The sequence below is a fragment of the Gymnoscopelus braueri genome (genome assembly GCF_963280865.1).
Source record: "Gymnoscopelus braueri genome assembly, chromosome: 22".
In the NCBI taxonomy this organism is placed as follows: Eukaryota; Metazoa; Chordata; class Actinopteri; order Myctophiformes; family Myctophidae; genus Gymnoscopelus; species Gymnoscopelus braueri.
The window spans coordinates 27,855,408-27,871,875 of record NC_137624.1 but is presented as its reverse complement, the minus strand read 5'-3'; the positions used below and the strand labels follow the sequence as shown (position 1 = coordinate 27,871,875).

General features: G+C 41.3%; 1 protein-coding gene across 4 annotated transcripts in view; it reads right to left on the bottom strand.

Annotated features, from left to right (window-relative positions):
* Positions 1 to 4,259: 4,259 nt before the first annotated feature.
* The window catches only part of nacc2 (NACC family member 2), a 77,976-nt gene continuing 65,767 nt past the window's right edge, over positions 4,260 to 16,468 (bottom strand). For all 4 annotated transcript variants that reach the window (XM_080419806.1, XM_080419804.1, XM_080419805.1 and 1 more), the window contains exons 4-7: positions 15,374 to 15,550; positions 14,474 to 14,579; positions 13,385 to 13,482; positions 4,260 to 13,150 (exon numbers count right to left, since the gene is read on the bottom strand). In XM_080419806.1, the coding sequence (XP_080275932.1) occupies positions 12,606 to 13,150; positions 13,385 to 13,482; positions 14,474 to 14,579; positions 15,374 to 15,550 (926 nt within the window). In that variant the 3' untranslated portion in view covers positions 4,260 to 12,605. The remainder of the gene's footprint in view (positions 13,151 to 13,384; positions 13,483 to 14,473; positions 14,580 to 15,373; positions 15,551 to 16,468) is intronic.

Here is a 16,468-nt window from a genome sequence, read left to right as displayed (position 1 = left end):
GTAGATCTGCTGTTTTCGGCTAATGTTCCCCTCAGAATAGGGATGCTAGGGTTCAAGTGGTTCATGTAAAAAAAGAATAATCCTATCACACAAAGATTTGGCGGCCCCCCTGTAGTAACTCTGAGCCCCCCCCTAGGGGTCCCGGACCCCTGTTGAAGACCCCTGGTATGGTAGTCTCGCGTTACCAGACTGTTGCCTCCCACAATTTTCAAATGTTTCCGGCATACAGTCTGGGACTCGGAAGCTCTGATCATGATTAGAATATAAGCCGGATGTGAAGCTTCCTCCCCACTTCCGTTTCGTCTTTACAGTCGCGCAAATTTATCCGACTATAAATCAAAATCATCTAAGTATATTTAGCTTGCTGCTTAGCAGAAATGGAAATTAAAAAAGAAAATGTAAAGATATTTTAAAATATATTTTCGTGAACGGAAGTGCCAGTTTCCTCAATCGGATTTCGGGAGTTGGAGATTGTGGAATAGTTGTCTGGCTACGCGAGACTACTGGTATGGCAACTTGTGTCCAGTTTACTATAGGGGCCGGGCAAAAGGCGTGGCCAAGCTTAGGCTGAAGTAGTTCCGGTGGCCATATTAGGTGGGCTCCATAACAACAGCTCGTATCAACCATAGACATATAAAGGTAGACGCCTCATTCGGCTCTGAAGCGTCTGTATCTCGGGCGCGCTTCCTGCTTCCGCAGGGCTGCCGTGTGCGTCACACACGCGGAAGTTCGGTAGGCCAATCAGAGGCAGGTGGGGGCGGGTCTTTTTGTAACCCAGCTCTTAACCCAGCTCTTAACCCTTTGAGAGGCAGCAGCTGACAGCTGTGCGCAGCATCTAGTTAGTTGGAACTTGGCAAACTCCACACTCTATTTGTGAAATTCAAATAAGAGACTGGTCCTTTTTCATATCAAGGTCCATTATTTATTCAGCATTTGAGTCACGGAACACCGTTTGATAAGCTTTAGCCTCTCACACCCAAAACGTAGAATATGTTATCGTTCGATAAGCTGTTGTCAAAATAACAATTGTTTATGTTCTCTAATTGTGTACTTGTTTAGTAAGTAATGCAGATGTTTAACAATTTGACTCTTGACAGTATGAAATGTTATATTCAAGATTTAAAGATCTATAAGGGTCCATTTGGTTATTATCTCCATCATTTAGCTGGGTATCACCTGGAACCCCCTCAATGACCACTGGTGGTTCCCGGACCACTGGTTGAGAACCATTGCACAAGTCCCGGAAAAGACGCACTGTGATTGGCCAGTAGTCAACGCACTGTGAGCGCTGTGATTGTCCAGTAGTCACTTTGAGTGACAGGTTCCCTGCGGAAGACGGAAGAGCCGCCGTGTATTGCGATACAAGTCGCCCCAATGAACTGCAGAGGCCAATGAGGTATCTAGGTTTCTAATATCTATGGTATCAACAACATTGACAGTTACCCACGAGTCACGACGTGTCCTGAACTACAGCGAATTTATTGGTAAAGGACAGAAGATGGACCGGGCAATGCGTGACAGAGAGAGATACCATACAGAGAGAAGCTGAACGCAGACGCAAAGGCACGCTACCTGGAAAAAAGTCATTACATCTGTGCCCTAGACCAGATGTAATGACAGTGCCCAGTCAGTCACAATCATTCATTTTACCTGAAAAGAACAACGTTTTGTTGCTTAGTTGTGTAACCGAAATAAAATATAGTCATCTTGAGTACTGATTATCTATATATATATTTATAATATTATTATAGCTCAGTATTGTTATTATTTTTATTTTTATATTGTTCATTGATCATTGAGAAAGTGCACAACGGACCTGTTGCGATCAGTGTTGCCATATTTTGCGAGAGAAATAAGCAACCAGGTCTATGAAAACAAGCCCAAAAGAAGTGGCTTAGTGACATCGGCTACTTGAAAATAGCCGATCTACAAGCTCACGTGAGCTTGTACATAGGCTATTAAAAAAACTCTTGCAATAAAATAAAGAATATTTGGAATATTTTTTAAAACATTCTAACAACACAAATGCTCCCTGGCACAAAACATTTTCATGAAAAGATTTGAGAACCACTGGTTTTAAAAAATATATATTTTTTAAAAAAAAGCCTAAATAAGCAAGTACCTAAATAAGCCTAAATAAGCAAGTACACTTTATAAAAAAAGTAAAATAAAAGTACACAAAACTACAAATTTTACAAGCAACTTTACAGAAAAATAAGCCCAAAGTCGACATGGCAACGCTGATGCTCGCCTCGCCCTCGCCTCCAACAGATGTTTATATTTTTGATTGTGTGCTGTCATGCTCGTTTGAGCTTATATGTGTTTGGGAATGTTGTTGAAGGTTATGTTATTTCGTCAGCTGACACCCAAGCCATACTACATTTATTTGATATCTCCGACGTCTGAACACTTGCTGACAGACAGACAAGAGTCCCTGGCTGTTTACTCAGCCACCGTGACCGTGAGCCACCCACGTTAGACAACGTTTCTCAGACTGGACACATAGAGAAACACAATTTAGCTTTTAGCTCAATCTCATTAGTGTGGTTGCCCTAACAGGGCAACCAGACTATAGTAATCCTCCGGCTTTATTATTTTCCTAGATAAACAATACTTTGAACCGCATCTCCTCCCACAGTTTTTATCCCCCAATGTCGTGCCATATGTCAAAATGACCGTCTTGAGCGGGAATCGTGTGCTTGTATTTTGCTAAGAGATTGGTTAAATAGTTTAATTGATATTGATTTATAAGTGCATTAAATTTCCCCATCCGCTTTAATGGAAAAGTGAAAAAACTCAAATTCAAGTATTTTTTTCTCAGAAACCGTAAGAGCTAGAGTTACCATATTTGTAGGGGAGGTTCATAATTTAGTCCGAAATTATTACAAAAATTATCACACCATTCGGCCACATGGTGGCGCTATAACAGCCCCCTTTACGTTTTGGCCTATAACTCTTGAACCGTAGGTCGTAAAATCAAAATTTTCACCTGGATTCCTTGGGTCACGACGCATCTCCCCATATAGGCCACGCCCATTTGCGTCAGGATAGATTTTCCGCCATTTTGAATTTTCTTCAAAACACACTTTTAGCTCCTCCTCCCACATATTTTGTCCAAATTTCACGAAAATCGGTACACATGATCTCTGGACCCATGCGATGAACATATCCAAACGGCATTTTGATAGTCCTTACCGTTCGTCCGTAAATGGCTTCCAAAGTTAGCGGGAGGGGCCCGTTTTACCAAAAATGCTAGAAATCACGAACGAAACGTCCGGTCAATCCCAAATTTGAATCAAATGTCGAGGGTGGTTTACTCAACGAATCTCCAAAAGCATTTCCACTTTGACCCATAGGGGGCGCCACAAATGCACAAAACGTAACCGTTTGATGCAAAAACATGATTTTTGGGGGGATCAATCCTCTCTAAATGAAACGCAAGTGATCTCAGGAGTGACGTGACAATGTAATTGGCGCAGCCTCCGACGGTATTCCTCCCAGCGTATTCCTAGAGCCCGGCGGCCGCGACCCGCGACTCGCGTCGGCGCAACCACACTTTGCAATTGCCCTGAATTGCGACGCGTCTAGTTGTATTTAAGATACCCAAGCCAAGCCATACGACGTTTCTTTGATATCTCCGACATCTGATCTCCAAAGCTTTTCTTCCAGGTTGGAAATGTGTGCAATTTGCTGGACAACAAACACAGGACTACAGACTACACTACACTACTCTACACTTGTGGCAGCTGTCAATCTACTCACTCAAGATGGCGGCAAAAGTGGGCTGATGTGCACTGATTTGCGTATCGCTCCAGTGTGAATTCCCTGGTGTATTTTAAGGCTGGACATTTTAGGGGAGTGTTGTCCACGCTGGTCACAACAGTGGCCCCTTGGTTTAGCCATGCTCCTTTGTTTATTTACAGAGGACAGGGAAGCTGGACGGAAGCAACATGAGGTCTTGATGGGCTAGGATCAGGTTGGTTTGGACTTTGGTTGATTTACATTTGTTTTCTTACTGTACATGTTCACACATCCACACACTACTAATTTAATTTCTTAAATATATCTATTATTACTTGTGACAGTAATGTGTCACCTATGAGTACAAAACTGCAAAACTCGGACATTCTTTGAAGTAAGGACTGTCAAAAGTGGTGGAGAAACCTTTTGGGCAGATCAATCCCAATCTATGCATTTAGCATTAGCATTTGCTTATTTCAGCATTATGCCTGCATGAAATACAAACACAAGAAAGAACATTTGGTGAAGTATGGACTTTTATTAGAAAGCAGACTTTTCTGTATTGCATTTTGAAAGTTATCTGTCACTTGTACTACACAACTGAAACTGGTGTTGGGAAAGAACAAGATGGGAATGAAGGTTATTTTAAGATTTTTATGAAACGTCAAAAGTGGCAACTTGCGGTTCACTTGTTTATATTATTGTTGCTTGAGTCACAAGGCGCATAAACATTATTAACCTTTTTTTTTTCACATAAAGCAGCCACTCTCCAAATGTTTTCACTGCTGACACTCTCCCATCCCAGTTTGTCTGCGTGGTCCAAGCCCTGTTGATAGTGAGCATTATTTATCATAGTCAAAAAGTACATCTGTAGCATAGTCAGATGTGCTTTCCTCATATGAGTTTGTCAACGGACACCACTAACCAGTGAATCAGGACCAAGTAAAGTCCATGCATTATTAACAATACAAACATGACCCATTTCCATGAATGAAGCACCAAGTTATAAGTCTGTCTTTTTAGCAAAGAGATACACTTGTAATCAAGAAAACCAGAATTGACACAAGCAACGTGTAGAGAGTAGAAAGCTATAGCAAATACTAACAACAAGCTGGGAAATGACAAGGAAAATAGCAGGAGCACAGCGATTCATGACAGATTTTCCATAGTGCACACTGTGGGTTCTTTCCCCCCATTCTGATTGTCAGCGCTCTGAGCACATGGGTTTGAAGGTGACTTGTTCCCCCTTTGCCTAAACGACACTCACTCTTGGCATTTAATTAGTGTGGTCGCCCATAGGCAACCACAGTATATAGCAAATTTTAATTAGTAATTCTAAAGTGCTGGCATTAACGTTCAAAGACACATACGCACGCACATACACACAAGCAACCTCCATTGCAATTATTTTTCTTGAGTTCTGCTGCAGGTCCTCATGCACACACACGTGACTAAAAGTAGTCAGTCTTTGTATTCCTCTCACAGTCACCAGATTACTGGGTGTATTACAATGCTGAACAATCAATAAAGGACCATGGTGTGTGACAAAAAAAAAAGAAGAAAGAAAGAAAACCATTCCACTGCAAGACTCCTCACTGCTTTGTCTGCAGACACTGTATGCATCATATATTTCACCGGGCTAGAGTTATGCGTGTATGAATGGCATGCATTTCTTTGATGCAGGTAAATGTAAAATAAAATAAACGATTTCTGGTAACCACTCCTTGAAAAGAATACTTGACCTGATTTTTCTTTCTAACTGTAAGTCATGCTACATTTGTTACATGGATACAAAAAAAAAAATCATTATACTGATTTTAGAGCAACAGGGGTTAAGCACTACTGAAGTGCTTAGAGATGTAAAAGAAAAACGTTTACATAAAAACTGTCAAAATAGGATCTTTACCAAATATAATATCCTACCATATCCCACATTTTTCTTTCATTTCATTTGACATCCAGTCATTCTTTGTTTTAAATATTGCTAACATTTAATATACTGATTTATGTTAAAAGCAACCTTGATGCAACTTAACTATTGCAAATGTGGTTTGCTGTAGGCCTAGGTGAGATGTCAATTTCAATCAAATAAAGTTAACATTACAAATTAGTATATCATATAACACACATACATTACAGCATCATCTTTTTTCGGCCACCAAAATAGAGCTCGCCCTCTCAAGGGTTAGCCATAACATTCTCTGAGAATCACTGTTTAAGGGGTGATTCATGCTTAGTTTGACCCAGCATAACTCAGGCTTTAGTGCAACACCGTTCAATTTCACTTTCACTTTCACCCTGTACAGTACAATAAGAAAGACTCCTAGAGGCAGAGAAACATATTGGTAGTCTATTGTTTTTGGGGGCTGGGACAGAATTGTACGCAGTACTTAATAAGGCAGACAAGTAGTAAACGATATGGCTAAAACAGGTTTAAGGCGGCACTATGTAACTTTTTCTTAATGAATAAAATGTAACGTTGTACAACCTGTATGATAGAGTACATGTTAATACAATATAACTTATACAATCGGGGTGGTTGTATTTTTGTCTCCCTGCTCTTCTATTGAGACTTTCGGATGTCTCAACTAGACACAGGATCTGACACGATTGAATTTGACCTGATGGTCAAGATTCAATTCATCCCCTGAGCAAGCAGGCAGGCAGGCTCTACTAGCTCAATGGTAAACATTTCAGCACTTTCAAATCCGGGGGTAGAAGAGGAAAGTTACATAGTGCAGCTTTAAGTGAATGCAAAAGGGGAAATGATGACAAAAATTGTTTTATGTCCAAGAATTTTTGCACTACTGAAAGCCACTAAAAGTTGCATCCCAGGGTTGATAATTGTGACACGTTGACGTAGGTTCAATACCCAGCTACACATTAAAAAGCAACACATCGTCACGGTTGGGTGGAAACCTTGTACGGTATGTCCAAAACCGTTCCCTTTTATTATTTTTTTATATCTTAAAATAGTGAAAATAGCGATTTACAAGCTCACTTTGTGAGCTTGTAGATGACCTATTTTCACCACTTTTGCATAACACTCTTGTATGGTGAAGTAGGGCGTTACTTTACAAAAAAGAAAAACTTAACACATTGAAATATGGAGATACGAGGTTTCTTGACAGAAGCTTGTCAATCAGGGAGATCCCATGTATTATTGTTGACGAGCTATATATGATTATATTGAAATTGGAATGACAACAATTTTTATCTGTCAGAAGATCAAGGATATGTCGGTGCTTCTTTTGCAAGTTGCGATAGATATGGTGATGACAAAAAAAAAAGGTATATGAACTGTTTAAAACACAAGCAAATAAGTCAGTATTACAACCCACCTCCCAAGGTTGTTGGAGGATATTTTCTTAACATAATAATTTTATATGGAAAACAGCTCCATCAAGGTTTGCCATTTTACAGCTACAGATCTTACACAACAATATTCATATCCACATAGTCTATAAGGCACTGGTCCACACACTTTTTAATCACTGCATGTTATTTAATGATATAGTTTTTCAAATTCTCCTTAGATCACGTGTGTAGGAAAACAAATTAGCATGGAAACCTCAGGGTATTTCTATAACGGTATGATTTTTGGTGGATTTGCAGTAGGTGAGTGATTTTAGTTAGTGTCTGACTGATTAAATGCACTATAAAACGTATTGTGTTTAATCTCAATCATAATAAAAAACTAAATTCTTGCTGATTATAAGAGCTACGTTTAGAACTGAAGCGTGACCATTTTAAAATGTGTTGAAATATTTAAAATGTGTTGAAATATTTATTTATTTATTACGCATATCCCTCTCCTAAGCATAGTTTTTCTTTTTTTATGGTCTCAGACCCTGCTATTACAGTACATGTCTTACATGTCTGGATAGTTGAAAAATAATTTGCTGGCATATCATATCGTAAATATCACAGAGGCCTGCATAGGATCTTAGTTATCTTTTAGATTTATTGGAGAAATTCTTCCTCATGCTCTTTCACATTAGAGAACCAATAGTCATTTGAAATTACAGCTCCAGGTTAAAGGAAACACCAAACCTCGATATCAAATGACTACTATATTCTGCCCTACTACAACTGTGAAAGTGTGCAATTTAGCAAAGTGATTCAGTATTTTTTTTTTTGCCCTATTCAATCAGGCCCTGGACCCCTAGCCAAAGCAGTGCTACAGATATACAGGTAGTTTACATTCACTCATTATCTCAGTCATCCCCCCCCCACAGCCCTGTTTTCCATGGCAGATCACATTTCTACAAGAAATACTGTAAACTTTTTTTTTAAATCGTTACCTAGTGCAATTACAACCCTGTGCTTCTTTGCAGGGCCTTCTTAAAGCTACCCCCAGAAAAAGAAAAAAAGAAAAGAAAAAAACATAAACAAGACACAGAATAACTGGCCCAACGTTTCAAATAGCACAGCAGTAAAGCAACAGTAAAATGGGCAGGGTATTTTTTTTTTTCCTTTGATTTTAGTTCTAGCAAAGCATAGCATTATGCTACTACCAGTATTTTCAGCAACAAAGCACTACTACAAATCGTATTGCACAGTATGTCACTGTTTTCAGAGAAGTCAAATTGTATTTCTACCTATCAACCACATTATAAATAGTTATAGCCTTCCAGAATGACTGTAGTTTTGGCTTTTAAATCCAACTTGCAGGTTAACAGCTACTACCTGCTACGACCATAAATATAATATGGTCAATAATGTTGGCAATGGCATCGCATTTCAGCAGAGTGTAATAGGCACAAAAAGGCCCTTGTATGATATATAATAATGCACGCTGTAGATGGAGCATTTTAGAATGGACCACAGCATTATAATTTTGAACTGGCTACAGTAGACAAACAAGGGAAGCAGCTGATAGCATGAGAACGGTAGAGCAGTGGTTCTCAAACATTTTCATGTCAAGGACCCCCGAATTGATATGCATTTGGCCGCGGACCCCCCCATCTGAAAATATTTTGTGCCAGGGACTCCCAGAAGATTTGTGTTAAAAACTTTCAGAATTATTCCACATTTTTCAAATATAGCAGCTCTACAATTTTGAATAGCCGCAGAATTGAATAGGTTTAAGTGGTTAAACTGATTAAGAATGAGATGTTAATTCACTCATTTTGTTGGGGACCCCCTCAAGGACCCCTGGGGGTCCCCAGACCCCACTTTGAGAACCACTGCTCCAGAGGTAATCGGGAGCTAGAGCTATGGTCCCGTGGTGATAACTTGTGAGAGTCTGATATGGTTGGTGGCCTAGATCTGAGGTTCCTAGAACCTCACTCCGCATTGTTTACAGAGCAAGACAAACAACCTGCAAGTTGGACTTTAAATAAACTTGGGAATTGATCATTATATGTTAAGGACACTCAAATCAATGGTCTTGTGACTGTATGAAAATTTGAACATACTGTACCAGTGTATCTCTGTATCTTTTAAAAACCAACACTCAGGACAACAAAACATAGCTCGTTAGACTACATCAAAGTGTGACAGAAATTGTGGAAACGGATATCAAAAAGAAAATGAGTGCAACAAACAGGTTTAAGTCACTGTGCAACCTTTCCTTTCTCTCGCACGTCTAAAAGAGCAACAGTCATCGCCAGAAGGTCACTAATCCAAGTCCACAATTATCCAAAGAAAGAATTAATCAGAGAGATAAAGATGGGGGCACATTTTCAGTCCATTCTTTAGAAGTCATGTCTAGTCAAACTCATTAGCTTTACCAACCCATAACTTTTCAAGTACAAATGCAATAAGCCAGCAGAAATTGCTCTTATTAGTTTCATTCAATAATTTACAAAAAAAAGGAAAAAGAAAAAGGAAAAAAAAAAGGTGGTGGAGGTCAGTGGATGGTAGCAGGACTAGGTAGTGCTCATCTCTCCATCATATCAGGTCGAAACGGTATTTATTTCAGGCACAACACTTTGTACAGTAGTGTAGTCTACTTCTACTAAACCAGTGGTTCTCAAACCTTAATTTCAAGGACCCCCCAGTTTGGTAATGGAACCAAACGGACCTGTTTGGCTCCATGTGTGTACTGTGCACACTCTCAGAGTTACAGACCTATAAGGGTCAACTTAGTTTCATACTATCAATCATTTAGCTGGGGGCCCCCTGGAACCCCCTCACGGACCCCCTGGGGGTCCCCGGACCCCACTTTGAGAACCACTGTACTATACTACGTAGTGCGTTTCCTCTCTCAACCATTCCGTATATATGTTACTGTAAGTGTCCTCCACCACGGGCCGTACTGTACCGACGCTCCAATGCAAAGTGAGCGCCGGGTCAATACTGCGTCATTCACACGAACAGGCCCGGGGTCGGACCCAGGCCTGTGCCAAAGTCAACTGTGGGGGCTAACCTGGGTCACACTGACTGAAGCCAGATCCCACAGAGTGAATGTATTAATGGTGTATCTTGAGGCAAAACAGCAGCTGTTTTCTTTATCTGGATGCAGGTTTTATAAGTGGTTCTGTTGTTGTTTTTTTGTATAATTCACTAGTTATTCATTCTCTGAATTCATGCATACTGTACAAGCTCTGAGATAGTGGGCGACGCGTTCTGGTTTCATGGCTCTGGCATCTCTATCGTCCTGACTCGGTATTTTTGTATTGTAAAGAAGGATGCTTAAGAACTGCAAACATTGTTAAGCCGTGTTGACAGTGTTTTTTTTAGTTCATCTGTGTAGATATTAAAGGTTAAGATCACAAGTTGGAAAGTGTGTGCATGTTGCGTGTGTGTGTGTGTGTGTGTGTGTGTGTGTGTGTGTGTGTGTGTGTGTGTGTGTGTGTGTGTGTGTGTGTGTGTGTGTGTGTGTGTGTGTGTGTGTGTATCGAAGCAGACACAGGCATCACATTGACTACTTACATGTCTTGGGGCAAGTACCCAAAGACAAGCAACTCCTTCATGTGTATAAGAGCTTTAGTTTGTCTGCGTAGAAAAGCCCATATCCTTGAGCAATACGTTGACTTAATCATCTCTATCATAGACATCACATGCTCTCTTTTACAGAACATATAATTGTTCGCTAATGCAGTTGTCGCTTCTAATTTTCTGGTGTTAATGCACCATACCGTTCTCTGAAACCCAATTCATATGTTACAGGCATACAACTCTTTTTCTTATTTCCTTTCTTTTTTTGCAACCACCGCTCTAGAAATACATTGAAGTTTGAGTGATTGCTTGAACCTGCCCAAAGGGCTTTATGGCTGGCTGGGGAGTGATTTTTCAGCTGGTTCTAAAGCCTGATTTATAATTTTTGTTGCGCGCCAGTATCCGTGCCAGTATCCCATGCCCGAAAAATAGCAGATATACAAACGCATCGCATTATGAGTTTGTAGGTCGGCTATTTTAGGAGCCGGACACCATCGTACAACTAATTATGAATCAGGCTTAGCCCTGCATGACCATCACCACTACTAAAATGAAGCCTCTTCAAGAATGTCCTCACTTTCCATGATGTTCCTCTTTCTGTCCTTGCGAGGACACAATGCTCACAAAGATATACAGCACAAGTGCACGTACACACGCACGACACACACTTCCTTGCTGTCGGGCAGAAACGTCCATATTTCAACTTTTTATGTTTTCTCATAAATGAATGACATGTGTGTTGCGCAAAAGCGGAAGCCGATGTACAAGCTCTGAATGCGCTGTGAGCATGGAGATCTGCAACTTCTTTGTGCTATTTTTGAATTTGTTTTGTCTGTCCGTTGGTTTTATAAATAGCCTATTGAACCAATGAAAAGTAGTAACAAAAGACTAAATCATAACTACATTGATTGGATCCAGTGGAACACGGGTTAATTTGTCCGTTTCCACCCGACAGCCACGATTTATGTCTTATTCACTACACTGTGCAAAATGTTCCACTTATTAGCCCATTAAGACCTGAAACCGATTCTACAAATGTCTTCTAAAATCCCAACAGTATTCTGAAAAACTTGTTTCTATATCAGTGGTTCTCAAACTTTTTCATGTCAAGGACCCCCAAAATTATATGTATTTGGCCGCCGACCCCCATCTCAAAATATTTTTGTTCCAGGGGACCCCCAGAAGCAAAGAAAAAAAATCGCTTTAAAACAATGCATATTCAAGGATTTGCACACATTTTCACGATTTTTGAATAGCCCAAAGTGTAAAATAATGCTTTTTTAGCTCAAATCAAAAAATGACACAGATGCGTTCCAGGTCTCAATGGGCTAGTGGTGGGCACTGTATGTTCAGCCTGTGACACTGGGCGATCCGTTTCTGTCCCAAGGTGACTTGGGTTATTTTCAGAGGCAGCTTTCCAAGAAATAAGAATATCATTTTACAAACTCTGTACCACACCCCACATGGTATCTAATCTATCTGTAAAGTAACGGCTACTTTTTGTTTGTTTGTGTGTCTACGAAATGATGAACGTAACATTTGTTCTGTTATAAGCCATCAAAACATTGCAGGGCGGGCGCCGTGCAGAAATAACACGAGAGCGGAGAGAAGACGAGTTACGGAGACAGGATTCGTTTTCTGAATTGAATCAATGCCATGTCTGCCTGTGTCTATTTGGCTTCAATGGGAAATAATGTTGTGTGTGTGTGTGTGTGTGTGTGTGTGTGTGCGTGTGCGTGTGTGTGTGTGCGTGTGTGTGTGTGTGTGTGCGCGTGTGTGCGTGTGTGTGTAACAAAGTACTGTATTGTAAGTTCTACAAGCATAGCTATTTGTGCTGAGTCGTTCCCTTTGAGGAATCACAGAGAAGAAGAGGTGTAGAGGTGACAGAGAAAAGACAGCAAGCATAAAAGTGTGATGTTTGACAGATTTCACAATGTAAGGAGGCGGGCCCCTCTCCCCCCCCCAAAAAAAAGGAGACCTCACTGTCCATTCACCCTCAGACCTCCTCCAAAACCTCCCTCTCCTTGCTGTTCATTGGGGAGGCCCTCCCGGCCGCCCGCCTCAGCCCCTGCGATGAGAGCCGGCACCCCCAACGATCCATCCGTGCCCTCTAACCCGGCCTCATCCTCCTCTTCCTCGTGCTCCTCCTGGGTGACACCTTCACCCTCGACCCCCTCTCCTCCTCCGGCCGCCCCCAGTCCCGGGCTACTGCCCTCGCCCGGCAGAGCGTGAGTCCTGAGGGGGTCCTTGCGATCCGGGTACAACCTCTGCTCTAGGGTCTTGAAGTCAGACTCGAACGGCAGGGCGACCGCCGGCGGAGCGGCGGCGCCCTGCAGGGCCAGGCCCAGGCCCATGGCGGCCGACATGCCCATCCCCGTGCGGTACACCTCCATGCCGTCGGGCAGCATGGACTTGATCTTGGGCAGCCAGCGCTTGCGGACGCGCCTGGCGTTCGTGCACATGTCCGCCGCGATGACGTTCATCTCGCTCTCCTTGAAGTTAGGGTTAAAGTTTTGACAATAGACTGAAAGGGGAATACACACACACACACACACACACACACACACACACACACACACACACACACACACACACACAAAACATCATTTTATTTCACTCTTTCCATTCAGCATGTCTCAATGAGCACTTGAGCCTTCCTTTATATCTTATTCATCTCATTGCTATGCGTTCACATATACTTGTTCCATTGTTCTGAGATACATACTGTATATATATATTTTTTTTAAACAAAACTTACGTTTGACAGCATTGAGGACCCTGCTGTCCAGGGGTTTTCTACTGGGATCACTCGTAGACGAACGGATACCTGTCCCACAGCTGTTGGCCAAAGTGTTTCTGTAGGGGCACACAGTCAACACCAGGGGGCAGCGTCAGCAGCAGGCTCATAGACACACATGAGAACGCCTACATAATAACTGCATTGCTCTGTAATATGACCACAATGGGGTGTGAATTATGGATTCAGACAAACAAGCGTGGTGTGGAGTGACAGCCATATAAACTGAGCTCCGGTCTGACTGCATGGCTTTTTGGAATGTGGCCGTTTACAGGACCACAATGGAAACAAGTGTTATCCTTTTAACAATCATTGTAAAATCGTAGCTCTGTACTATTTGCAAACTGATAATAAAGTATTCAATCAATCAATCAATCAATCATGAAAAATAGCCAATCTACAAACAAATAAAGTGTTGCAATGTGTTCATAGCTTTTTTCTCTATGGATTGTTTTGGCCATAGTTCATTATATCTTTGTATATTTCAGTTATTTGTCATATCTGCTCTGTGCCATCTTTTTGTTTACCAAGCCTAAAAGAAAACAGAAATGTCATTTTCACATTTATGTTCCAAAGCCAAAAAGCATGCACAATCAAATCGTAAATTGAAATTATTTGTATGATTAATCCATTAAAACCGTGAAAGCAACTGTGTCATTTTAGATTTTAGCGATGGCTATTCAAAAAATAGCAGCTCTACAAGCTCACGACACGCGTTGTGAATGCATTTGTGACGCATTTCAAATAGCCAAAGTTTAAATGGGGCTGAAGTGGTTAATGTATGTGTTGTAATATTAATCAAAATCTACAAAGTAACTTGTAACTAAAGTTTTCAAATAATTGTAATGGAGTAAAAGTACAATATTTGCCTCTGAGATGTAGTGGAATAGAAGTAAAAGTACTGAAAATTGGAAACCCTCCAGTAAAGTAAAAAATACCTCCAAATTGTACTTAGGTACAGACTTGAGTAAATGTACTTAGTTACTTTACACCACAGGTTAATCGTTAACTAAAATGCCATGATGGTGACAAGTGACGACCCTGCTGTACCTGTCAAAGAAGGTGGCTAGCAGACGACGCAGCAGGACTTTGTGTTTGATGCCAGCACACAGGTGGCAGTTCATCAGCTGGCCTCGAGTCATATACACTTGAGTACCTGGAGGGAAATGACAAAAACATCGATGTTCATGCCCACTTCACTGCAGATTCTTCTTTCATCTTCCTTTGGGGTTTGGTCGGCTAAAACCAATCGGTGTGTGTGTGTGTGTGTGTGTGCGTGTGCGTGTGCGTGTGTGTGTGTGTGTGTGTGTGTGTGCGTGTGCGTGTGCGTGTGCGTGTGCGTGTGCGTGTGTGCGTGTGTGTGTCCAAAAAATAAGTAAAAGAAATAGCCTATGTTTACTGCAAAGTGCAGTACTCAAGTAAGGGTACTTAATTACTGTCCACCACTGTGTGTGTGTGTGTGTGTGTGTGTGTGTGTGTGTGTGTGTGTGTGTGTGTGTGTGTGTGTGTGTGTGTGTGTGTGTGTGTGTTGTTTGTGTGTTAGAGCAGTGGTTCTCCAACTTTTTCTTGTCAAGGACCCCCAAAATTATATGTATTTGGCTGCGGACCCCCATCTCAAAAATATTTAGTTCCATGGACCCCCAGAAGCAAAGATTTGAGTTACAAATGCTTGCTTTTAAAAAATATGTATTCAAAGATTTTCACAAATGTTCACAATAAAAAAAAAATAAGCAGATCTACAAGCTCGTAGTGTGGCACTCGGTGCTGCACACAACGAGCTTGTATATCTGCTATTTTTGATATAAAATATGGATAAAGGGGGTTAAAATTATTGTGACGCTTTATGAACACATTTTGCCGGGGACCCCCTGGAACCTCCCCAAGGACCCCCACTTTGAGAACCAGTGTGTTAGAGAGAGAGAGAGAGAGAGAAAGACTATAAGCTATTACCAGCCACTAGCTCCAGCTTCTCCCCGGGGTCTCCCTCCGTGTAGAGCTTGGGGTGGCACCGGTAGCCGATCTGGCTGATGAGGCTGGCGGGCAGCGCCACCAGGTCCCGGCGGATCAGCACGCAGTTGCGGTTCTCCAGGGACAACGGCACCGACGCCATCTCGGGCTTGTCCTGGACTGATGAGGGGCAAAGAAGAATGTGTTGGAGAATTGAGGAAAAGTTTGGGGCTTTGAAATATCAGGAGGGTGTCATGGTCAGTGGTGGAAAGTAACTAGGTACATTTACTTAAGTACAATTTTGAGGTATTTGTGCTTTACTTGAGTATTTCCAATTTCCAATACTTTTACTTCTACTCCACTACATCTCAGAGGCAAATATTGTACTTTTACTCCACTACATTTACTTGAAAACTTTAGTTACTAGTTACTTTTCAGATATAAATTATGACATAATAAAACATACATTAACCACTTTAAACCTATTTTAAACATAGGCTATTTGAAAATAGCAGATCTACAAGCTCACAACGCGTCGCATCGCGACGCGTTGTGAGCTTGTAGATCGGCTATTTTCAAATATTTAGTACTTTTACTTTTGGTACTTTAAGTACATTTTGATGCCAATACTTTTGTACTTTTACTCAAATAAATTTTGAATTCTGGACTTTTACTTGTAACAGAGTATTTTTATATTGCAGTATTGGTACTTTTACTTAAGTAAAGAATTTGAGTACTTTTTCCACCACTGGTCATGGTACACGCAGAGGAAAAAAACGGCGACGCACGAATGGTCGCCATTCATCGTGTGCTGTACATCGGCGATTGTCTATAAGCTTTTTAACACATTGGGTGCCAAAAACGGTCCGGACCGGTTTTTGAGAATCCAAAACGAGGAGTGCCGAAAACGGTCCGGACCGTTTTTTGACCCAATTTTATTTTTATACGTGGGGCCCACGTGGGGGCGCTCTAACGAAACTTTGGGATCATCCCAGGAGTTTCTGAGAAGGAGAGGCCGGATGTGGATCCATGTCAAAAAATCCTTCCGGTCGGCCTTTCCAATGTTATCTCCTTGACTAAAAGCTTAATATCTCCGTT